The sequence below is a fragment of the Octopus bimaculoides genome, chromosome 8, assembly GCF_001194135.2.
Source record: "Octopus bimaculoides isolate UCB-OBI-ISO-001 chromosome 8, ASM119413v2, whole genome shotgun sequence".
In the NCBI taxonomy this organism is placed as follows: domain Eukaryota; kingdom Metazoa; phylum Mollusca; class Cephalopoda; order Octopoda; family Octopodidae; genus Octopus; species Octopus bimaculoides.
In genome coordinates this window covers 52,222,225-52,233,877 of record NC_068988.1, presented here as the reverse complement: position 1 = coordinate 52,233,877, position 11,653 = coordinate 52,222,225, and the positions used below count along the sequence as shown (strand labels likewise).

General features: G+C 37.3%; 1 protein-coding gene across 3 annotated transcripts in view; it reads right to left on the bottom strand.

Annotated features, from left to right (window-relative positions):
• Positions 1 to 2,937: 2,937 nt before the first annotated feature.
• Positions 2,938 to 11,653, bottom strand: part of LOC106875749 (mediator of DNA damage checkpoint protein 1) — a 49,682-nt gene continuing 40,966 nt past the window's right edge. For all 3 annotated transcript variants that reach the window (XM_014923999.2, XM_014924002.2, XM_014924000.2), the window contains 5 exons: positions 10,519 to 10,618; positions 8,534 to 8,689; positions 7,425 to 7,450; positions 6,612 to 6,772; positions 2,938 to 3,769 (listed from right to left, as the gene is read on the bottom strand). In XM_014923999.2, coding sequence (XP_014779485.1) covers positions 3,673 to 3,769; positions 6,612 to 6,772; positions 7,425 to 7,450; positions 8,534 to 8,689; positions 10,519 to 10,618 — 540 coding nt within the window. In that variant the 3' untranslated portion in view covers positions 2,938 to 3,672. The remainder of the gene's footprint in view (positions 3,770 to 6,611; positions 6,773 to 7,424; positions 7,451 to 8,533; positions 8,690 to 10,518; positions 10,619 to 11,653) is intronic.

Here is an 11,653-nt window from a genome sequence, read left to right as displayed (position 1 = left end):
TGTCTGACCAGGTGGAGTATATTCATGATGAACAATCCCCTTATAGGCGAAGAATACGGTCAACAGTGTCTTTACATTTGTTTCAATTCTTTTGTCTCGGAGAGGTTGGGGTCTTTCACTGCAAAGACTGAGCCTTTGTTTCAGGGTCATAGCCATAGACCCACGGTTCATCACCTGTTATGACCATTTTCAAAAAGTTTTCATCGTTCTCCACACAATCAAGATCTTGTACAACTGAAACCCGGGTGTCTTTTTGGTCAGATGAAAGCAGTTTTGGCACAAACTTGGCAGACATGAGTCTCATACCCAAATCTTCAGTGATAAAGAACTGAACTGAAACTTATCTGTACATTCTCCGATAACTCATAGATGGTGATTTGATGATTTCCCCTCACAGCAGCACACAAATCTGTGATGATTTTTCAGTTCTGCTGGTTGCGGGTCTCCCAGAACATCACTATCGACATTATTCAGCCATCTTGGAAACATCTGAACCTCTTGTACGCTTGTGTGCAGTCATACACTCCTCTCCATACACTTTCTACAACTTTGCATAGACCTCTGAGAAGGTATCACCATGCTTTTGGCTAAATTTGATGCAGATTCTCTGCTTGAATTTCTCTATCATGGTCAACGCAATGATCTTACGCTACACACATTCCTTCCAAGCACTGCTGCTGTAAACAGCGGAGGTGAGCTAGAATGTTAAAACTTACTGTGCATGCACAGCAAAGTTCAAGGTCAATCTGTGCCAAGCATCTTCACTCTGTGTGCTTTAGCTTTGTTACTATGGCAACAGTCCGGATACTCATTGATCAGACCACCTATATATATACACACACATACACAACGGGCTTCTTTCAGTTTTCATTTACCAAATCCACTCAAAAAGCTTTGGTCAGCCCGAGGCTATAGTAAAAGACACTTGCCCAAGGTGCCATGCAATGGGACAGAACTTGGAATCATGTGGTTGGGAAGCAAGCTTCTTACCACAGCCATGCTTGCACCTATTAACCACATTATTTTGTAGCTTCAAAATTTTAATGGTGTATTTGTATATTTTTAGACTGACATTGTAGGGTAGGTGTGAGAGGTTGGATCTGGTTAGATTTAACATAAAACAAGTAGAATATTTGGGCCAGATATGGCTGGATTAAATGCGAAAGGGTTAATTATACATAATACGAACTAAACTTCCCCTGTAAACATTCTATTTGCAACACTGCTGAATGGTTACATACTCAGCTTTACAACCCTGAGATCTTGAGTTGAACCAAGCCTAATAAGTGAAGTTAAGTAGATAGAAACTGTGTTGAAGCGTGAACTGTGTTAAGGCGGCGAGATGGCAGAAACGTTAGCATGTCGGGCGAAATGCTTAACAGTATTTCGTCTGCCGCTACGCTCTGAGTTCAAATTCCGCCGAGGTCGACTTTGCCTTTCATCTTTCCGGGGTCAATTAAATAAGTACCAGTTATGCACAGGGGTCGATATAATCGACTTAATCCATTTGTTTGTCCCCTCTGTGTGTAGCCCCTTGTGGGCAGTAAAGGAAAAATAAACTGTATTGAAGCTTAACACATAAACTATATAATTTAAAAGGTTAGTTTTGTCACATACATTGAGATCATTATGAGAGATCATTTGTCCTAGAATTCGTGGAGAGATATTGAGAAATTAAATTGTGTTTATTATGCATAGACAAGTTGTAGCACAATATATACTGGCACTCTGTTGGTTATGACGACAAAGGTTCCAGTTGATCTGATCAACAGAACAGCCTTCTTGTGAAATTAACATGCAAGAGGCTGAGCACTCCACAGACACTTGTATCCTTAATGTAGTTCTCAGGGAGATTCAGCGTGACACAATGTGACAAGATTGGCCCTTTGAAATACAGGTGCAACTCATTTTTGCCAGGTGAATGGATTGGAGCAATGTGAAATACAGTGTCTTGTTCAAGAACACAATATGTTGCTGGGAATTGAACTCAGGACCTAACAATCATGAGCTGAATATCCTAACCACTAAGCCATGTGCCTTTACATAGCACAATATGTGTGTGTGTGGCAAATGTTTCTTTGCTCTGTTAAAACTACCCCAGAGCCATATCCCCATTCAAGGATGTTTTCAAGCTTAACTGTTCATGGAGGTAGTTGTATGTTTAGTGGGAGGAGTGTCCAAATTACACGTGAATAAGATGAGCGTTTGTAGCAGGTTATGGAAAAATGGCAGAGTTTTAATCTGCAAGTACTGTGATGCTAAAAGTGTCAAACGAAATTGAAGTACAGAAAGAAGAGTACAGTGGGGTGTCATACACCAACTATAAGAGTACACCCTAATAGTCAACAAAAGTCTCATCGATACACCATGCAATGAAAAAGTCTGACAGAAAACTTTCAATCCATAAAACAAATGGAAGCAACTGTCTGAGAATGTATGGTTAAGAAGTTGGCTTTCCAACCATATGGTTTCATACTATAGCCCAAGACCGTCCAAAGCCTTGAGAGTGGATTTTGGATTTGGTGGATGGAAACTAAAAGAAGCCCAAAGTATATATATTTATATATGTGCATGTGTGTATTTGTGCCTCTTTGTCCTGACATAATGTAATAGTCGTAACTAAGTGTCACTATCATACAAATAGTTGTTTGTTCCTAATATTGTGAAAACATGTCAGGCCATAGGAGAGGGTTGGTGACAGGAAGAGCATCCAACTGTACAAAATCTGCCTCAATAAACTCTGTCTGACCCATGCAAGCATGGAAAAGTGGACATCAAAAGGTGATGATATCACAATGATAAATATCAATTTCTCTAATAATCAAGGGTCAGGCAAATAAGATCATGCTAGGAACATCTAAGCAGAGAAAACTCTAGAATCTTATCCATTTGGCTAATGAGACAAAATAATAATAATAATGGTTCCTAACAAGGCAATAAAATTTAAAGATAGCATGTAGTTTATTTAATCAACACCCTCATAATTGATTAATCAACAACAACAATATCTATGATGACAATCTTCAAAATAATTTAAATTCATTCTGGAATATCATTAAGGTTCAAATGAAACTGAAGATAACAAACCCAGATTCACCCTAACCCCAAGTATGGATAATAACAACAGCAGCAAGTCATAAAAAAGCAACAAAATAAAAACATTGTCTTTTGGAGGTCACAGCCAATTGTAATTCATTACAGTATAGGAACTGATATAAAATTTAGGATAGATTTGGAAATATCGCAATAAAAAACTATGTAAAGAAAATGACGATTATTTTGACACTAGACTATGGGATATAATGTATATATTATACGAATGTTTGTATGTGTTTAATGGTAAGCGAGATTAGAGATTTCATTGAGCCATCTTCATATTAAGATTGATTGTACCTGTCAACTCGGTCTCAGTATGTTGTCTATGAAGCTGTCAGCTGATAATTTTAATTACTAATAATTACATTACAAATTCTAGAATAGTTTTGTCAGTAAAATGAATTCAGTTGCCAGAAGATACATTAATTTAGAGACAACTGAATATAGACGGAATAAAAGATCAAATGAAATATGTGTGAAGTTTTTGTAACAGGGTCGAGTTGTTGACAAACACAAGGTTTAATTTTCTTTTTTGCTTCTGCTTTCTGTTTTAAGGATTCATTCAGATATTTTCCATCATTTCTTGGTTTTTCTTGTGGTTCTGGATTTCTTCTCTGTAGGAGCAGGCTGTTTGCATTTTTCACTGGTTGGTGATGTCTGAAAGATCTGATATGTACTGTTGTTAAGGCAACTAAACAACATGCAATAGACAATGAAACTGAACCAGCAACCCAAAATCTTAACTCAAATAAACACTGCAACATGTATTGACTACTTTCTTTTTTGTTTAGAAACTGTAACATTTGGTTAAAAAAACACACACACATATATATATATATATACATCACCTTCATCATTTTTAATCTCCATTATTTCATGCTTACATGAACAAGAAGAAACTTGTTGAGAGAGATCTTTCTTTTAAATATTTTATAGCCAGAAGATCTTCTTGTTGTCAAATCACATCTGTTTCCTAGCAATTAATATTTCCCCAACTCCACTGTGGTCGACTTTGCCTTTCATCCTTTCAGGGTCGATAAAATAAGTACCAGTTGAGTACTGGAGGCGATACAACCGACTTACCTCTTTCCCATAATTGCTGGCCTTGTGCCAAAATTTGAAATCAATATTTCCCCAAGTTCTTTGAACAATTACTTGATTTTCCTGGTACAAATGTTAAGACACAAACACACTAATTTATATGATCGGTTTCCAGCAACCAATTCACTCACACTGCATTGGTCAGCCCATTGCAATGTAGTTCTGAAGCAAATGTCTTAGCCAGACAGCCACACACACTTTCTAACCACGTGATTTCAGGTGAAGCCCATTATGTAGCACCACCTTTGGCAAGTGTTTTCAACTATAGTCACAGGTCAACCAAAGCTGTGTAAGTGGATAAGGTCGATGGAAACTGAAAGAAACCTGTGGTATGTGTGTGTGATAGATCGGTAGATAAATATAGGTGCAAGTGTGGCTATGTGCTAAGAAGTCTGCTTCCCAACCACATGGTTCTGGGTTCAGTTCCACTGTGTGACACCTTGGGCAAGAGTCTTCTATTATAGCCCAGGGCTGATCAAAGCTTTGTGAATGGATTTGGTAGACAGACACTGAAAGGAACTCATTGTGTGTGTGTGTGTATATATATATATATATATATACACACACACACACACACACATACCATATTTTAACGTGTATAATGAACCCTTTTTTGTCAAAAATTAGGTTAAAAATATATGGGAGTTTCTTATACATGGACAGTATCATAATCTCTTAGAAAACCTTTTTTCCAAATTTTAAGCCCCCAAAATTAGGGGGTTCCTTATACACATTAAAATACAGTATATATATATGTTTATATTTATATGTGTGTATCTTTACAGCCATGACTGCACATGATCCCCTAAGTTCTGCCAATCTATTGCCCTGAATGAATACTTTTTTTTTTATTAACCCTGAAGGAATGGAAAGCAAAAGTGACACCCACAGGACTTGAACTTGGAGCATAGAAAGCCACAACAAATATCTCAAAGCATTCTATTCGACCATCAATCCGCATCTTAACATTAACTTACATAAAACTAAGGTTTCTTTTGTCATTTACATTCACCTCCTTGTACCTTGAGGATATGCCCTAGCACGACTGCCATCTCTCTTTCTCTCTCCCCACCAACTTTAACTGGGGTAATCATGTATCTCCTTGACAGCAAAAAACCTGTTTCTGTCAATAACCCCCCATCACTTGACACAAAGCCACCACCCTCAATACCACTACTCCTCTCAGTTGAGGGTGTCTTTGTCTTGCAAGGTACATAGTGACCTACCAGTGCTGGTACCACGTAAAAAGCACCCAGTGTATTCTGCAAGGTGGTCAGTATTAGAAAGGACATCCAGCTGAAGAAACCATGCCAAAGCAGACAACGGAGCTTGACACAGTCCTCTGGCTTGCTAGCTCCTGTTGAACCACCCAAATCACACCAGCATGGAAGACAGATGTTGAATGATGATAACAATGATGCTGATGCTGAAACGGCTTAATATTGCATGAGAAAGGAAGAATTGTGACATTTATACCTTTCTTAAGAGCATTAATAAAAACAGTGAGGTATTTTGGCTGTCTCTCCCTCTGGACAGGACTTTCCAACTTGTTTTCCAAAATTCACCAGTTTAATTCACGTGTAATAAACTGATGTCCTAATTACAGGTAGATTCTTCTTTCATGTGCTAAATTCTACTGAATTGTGAGCCAAAAAAGACAAAAAGACTTTACACACCACACACTCACTCTCACTAAACTCTTTGCATTTAAACTAGCCGTATTCGGTTCAAACTGGCCAGATTTGACCTCTCTCACTTATCCTACAATGCCATTCTAAAAATAAACAATCACATCATTGAAACCTTGAAGTTACAAGATAATGCATGAATTAATTCAAAAGAATCTTTTCTACTCTAGGCACAAGGCCCAAAATTTTGGAGGAGGGGGGCAGTCGATGAGATCAACTCCAGTATGCAACTGGTACTTAATTTATCGACCCCAAAAGGATGACAGGCAAAGTCGACTTCAACGGAATTTGAACTTGGAACTTATAGATAAACAAAATACCGTTAAGCATTTTGCCTGGCGTATTAATTCAAAAGAATGTAAATAAATAAGCATTACATTTGACAGAAATCTGAAAACTAAAGGGTTAATGCATATTCTAACACACACCCACACATCATCATCGTTTAACATCTATCTTCTATGCTAGCATGAGTGGGACGGTTGCACCAGACTTCTGTGACTGTTTTGGCAAGATTTTTACAGCTAGATGCCCTTCCTAACACCAACCATACATATTTACTTGGGAAACAGACACGGGTTGGTGACAGGAAGAACATCTGGTCTTAGATAATCTGTTCCAACAAGTCTTGTCTGACCAAGCCAAAATGCAAAAAAATTCAACATAAAATTGAACAAACAAAAAACATACATATACAGAAAAATAAAATGTTGCAAGAAAGGATATTTGTCTATTGATAAATCTTGTTGCAGTATTCCAGTCAACAGGAACTCAGCTTCTACTATTGGGATGCCAGCTTGGATGGCTTTCTTACAGGATGACTTGTCATCTTCACAGGAAATCACAATGGTTTCTTCTTTAAACTCTGTGGGAAGTTTTGCTAAAAACTGCAAGATATGACAGAAATATTTCACATCATCACCACTATAGTTCTAGTTATACCTTCAGTTACATATTCAACTTTTAATAGTTTGGGAAGGTCTGTATGAGAGAGAGAGGTTGGTTAGATTCTGTGCATATTTAATGTTTCTATGGGTACCTAAGCTTTGGTGGAAGTAGATATATAAAATGACTCAGAAGGTTACTTTTCAAAGTAGTGCTAATTCGCAAACTATTAAGAAAATGATCAGACATGGCTGTGTTGGTTAAGAAGTCTGCTTCACAACCAAATGGTTCCAGGTTCAATCCTATTGCTTGGTATCTTAAACAAGTGTCTTGTGTTATAACACTGGCTGAATAAAAACTTAGGAGAAGAATTTGGTAGATGGCAGCTTGTTGTGCGTGTGTATACAATTCCAAAGATGTGCCAAATGGTGCAATAGATTGGCTTCATATTCACATTAAAATAAATCAACATAAATGAGATTGTGTGAAGGGGGGATAACTGCAAAGCTAATTTAGAGAATAAAGTAGAATGAAGACTAAGATTTAATCTAAAGAGCATAGAAAACAGGCATGATAAGCACAGAAAAATATGAATCCCTTTCATATATAAAAATATATACTTTCAATTTTAGATAGAAATATTTTATAAATTACCTTTGCTTTGCAACTCTCTATAATTTCTGGTATGAAAAAAAAGAAAGAAAAAAAGCTTTATAATAATATATTACAATAAGATAATGATTAAGTCATTACATGGACCTTATAATGTTTTGTGAATAGCAATACACATTATTATTCATTGATATATTATGTTCTAGCATAAACTATACACATTTTCACCACCACCCTCTTTCCTTCCCACTACCTCTCTCAATACCCTACTCCAATTCAGTCGAAGGGGTCTAATGCTGGTGCCATATAAAAACTACCCAGTTGACATTAGGAAGGGTATCTTGCTTAAGAAACCTTGCCAAAGCAGATACAAGAGGCCAATACAGGCCTCTGGTTAGTAAGTTACTGCCAAGCCATCCAACCTATGCCAGCAAAGAAAACAGACAATAAAATGATGATGACTATATATATATCATCATCACCATCATCATTTAACATCCATTTTCCATGCTGGCATGTGTTGGACGGTTTGATAAAAACCTGGCAAGCCACAGGGTTGTGCTGAGCTCTAATGTCAGCTTTGGCATGTTTTCTACTGCTGGATACCCTTCTTAATGCTAAAGTCTGTTCACAACAGTCTAAAATCTGGTGTTTTTGTTCATGCTGTGTCCTTTTGTTTTGTAACTCAACAGTCCAACAAACAGATTTCAATAAAATAAATACCAGACCAAAATAAGAACTGAAGTTAATATGACTGACTAAATCCTTAAAGGCCCTAGCATGGCTGCAGTCCAATGCATGAAACTGGTAAAAGATTAGACTATAGAGTGATATATGGATAGCTGTCATATTAACAAATTATTTATCAGAGGCAGTTAAGTTATTTTATAAATCATATATCGCATAGAGATGCATAGATGGCTGTTATATTATTTTATAAATTACATATTGTTTTATGCTTTTATGAAGGAAGTGACTATGTCTATAAGGTTCTTCTTTGTTGTTCCTCATAGACTGGAATATGAGGATAATTGATGGGGCTAATATAGTTAGAATAAAAAAAGACAGAGTTTGGAAAAATCATAAATATGTGATGTTTAGCAGTATTTACTTGACTTGCATCAGATAGATAAAGTTGTTAAATTATTTACCTTTCATTTGCTCAGCATTAGGTTTAACAGATTTGGTAACATGTATCTTGTACCCCTTTAGTGGTGACGAACTTCGAGCAAGTTCAAGAGACTGGCTTAAGGAGAAATTGTATTGTTTCTCAGCATCAGAATCCGATAAAATATATGGAGTGTAATCTGTGATACAATTTTTACAAAGTAAGATACAATAACTGGTATATACATAACAAGATGTTATTGGAAAATTTTAACAAAGTTCTGACAGCATGAGTAACACAATGGAAGATGTGGTAATTTCGTAAATTACATATCACATGCAAGGCTGTTTAGTTAGCGGAAAATATTTTAACACTCTCGCCCCACTCCAAATAAGATATACTCATTTCATATCTCTATCATACATTTATTCCACTGTCTAACAAAATGACACCTCAATTATGCTGGTTGAACACCTACTTTCTTGAACCTTTAATCATCATCATTATCATCATTTAACGTCCGCTTTCCATGCTGGCATGGGTTGGACGGTTTGACTGAGGACTGGCAAGCCAGATGGCTGCACCAGGCTCCAGTCTGATCTGGCAGAGTTTCTACAGCTGGATGCCTTTCCTAACGCCAACCACTCTGAGAGTGTAGTAGGTGCTTTTACATGCCACTGGCACAAAGGCCAGTCAGGCGGTACTGGCAATGGTTATGCTCAAATGGTGATTTTATGTGCCACCTGCACAGGAGCCAGTCCAGCGGCACAGGCAACAACCTTGCTCGAATGTTGTTTTTCACATGCCACCAGCACAAGTGCCAGTGAGGTGACACTGGTAATGATCATGCTCAAATGGTGTTTTTTATGTGCCACCGGCATTGGAGCCAGTCAGCGGCCCTGGCAACGATCACACTTGGATGGTGCTTTTAACATTCCACTGGCACGGATGCCAGCCAGGCGGTGCTGTCATCAGACATATCTTACTATTACTCACTAAACTCTCACACCCAGACTTAGCACTTTCATCACTGCCAATGAAGCTGGCACCAGAAATGGTGATGTGCCAGGACAATGCCAAGAACTAACTCTTAATGTTTTGATTCAGTCGGAAGTGTTGCAGCATTGCTACCAAAATACAACCTCGACCACACATACACAAAATAAAAGAAACCCTTCTGTTATGTTCATATGATCACTCCATTATTTACTACTCTACCAGGTTCTTTCACACATATCCAGCTGGTTCAGAAGGTGAATCTACCTAGAACCACTTTAAATGTTCATCATCAGCAAATCAAATACTCTATTTATAATCATAGATCACCAATCAGATACACCGAACATACCAACAGATCATTTTTTACAATTATTTTCTTCTAATTCTAATCACACTTTCCTTTCTTAAAATACTAAGGAAACATTAAATAAATACAACACAAAAAGATGAGATGGTCATGGGTGGAATGTTTAACTGATCAGTGTTGAAGGAAGGCATTGTTGTGGCACTGATACTAGAATTATTTAAGTGTGCACCAACTAAAGAAGTAAAAGATCTGAATGAAATCCTTGTCAAGGATCCATTAGAGATAGAAAAAAAAACTCACTTTAATTAGTTGTCATCATTATCACCATTTAACATCCTTTGTCTATACTGACATGGATTAGACTGTTTGGCAGGAGCTGGCTAGGCCAAAAGTTACACCAGGTACCATAGTCAGTTTTGACATGGTTTCTACAGCTGGATGCCCTTCCTGATGCCAACCACTTTACAGAGCATACTGGGTGCTTTTTATGTGGCACCATCACCAGTGATTTTTATGTGGCATCATCACCAGTGCTTTATATGTGACACCATCACCAGTGCTTTTTATGTGGAACCAGCACTAGTGCTTTTAGTGCACTGTAAAATATTTCTTGTAACTCCATCAACAGTCCTCACTAACTTTGGACAATCTTCAGTCTGTGATACTGAAAGAGACTGTGACCTTCAGGGAAGAAAAAAAAAAAACTCTTGACAGGGACTTACCAATGAACGTCTTGGCAGATTTGCATTTAGTCAACCAAGATAATGAGACGATTGGAATACCACGTGCCAGGCAACACAAGAATTTCACAGTTCGGCGGACCTGAAAAGGTATTGTAAACAGATCTGAAGATTTTGTGTCTTTTCTTGAGCTAGAGGTTATGTTGGCTATCACCAGTGCTTTTTATGTGGTAACATCAGGTAAAGGAATAAATACTTAAATGTTTAACATGGGTTTATTGCTATTAGATTATAACTGTTTATAATTGTTCCAATTATTAACTTCATCTTTAGAGATGAATATCTTAAATATATCAATACTACATCTATCAGTTTGATTTCTGGTCATTTTGTATATATAACTAAATGCATACACAGTACTAGACTAGAAGACTAGATTGAAACAAGGAACCTAGGCTAGTATTATTGAGTAATGCTTTGCAATCTGTCATCTCTTTACAGCCAAAGGAAGACTAGTGTTCAACTCCACTGGCAGCCATCAATTACACACAACATACCAGATGCAACTCAACTTTCTAGAAACTCACTTCACAGAGAATATCATAATGCATGCATGGCTCTGTGGTTAAGAAGCTCATTTTGCAGTCATATGGTTAGGGTTCAATCCCACAGAGTGGCACTGTGGAGAAATGTCTTGATGCAATCAAGCAACCCTCTCCCACCAAATTTTAAACCTTGTGCCTTAGCAGAAAGGATTACTTCTAAATTAAAGGTTATAATGTCAGTGATTAGTGGTTAAAATATAACTCTTCATTAAAACACAAAGGTTCCCAGATTGAATCCAATTTGGTAAGATGTCCGTTAGTGGTGGCAGCTTTATCTCGTATCTGAGGTTGAGTGTTCCTTGCTGAACACTTCCTTTATGGTGATAGCATTGATGACTGTAGACCAATTATTGTATAGAAGAGTTAATGGCATTCACTGCATGGTAATGTTAGTGGAGGATGAGGTTGACTTTGTCAAGCCTTTCTTTCCTGTCATCTGATATGTTCCTTTTCTCTTCAGGTGGCTTAAAATCAACCTTGTCCTCCATATGATATCCATACTTAACAATATTACACCTCATGATCATCAGAGATCAAAGTGATTTAAATATATATATATATATATATATATA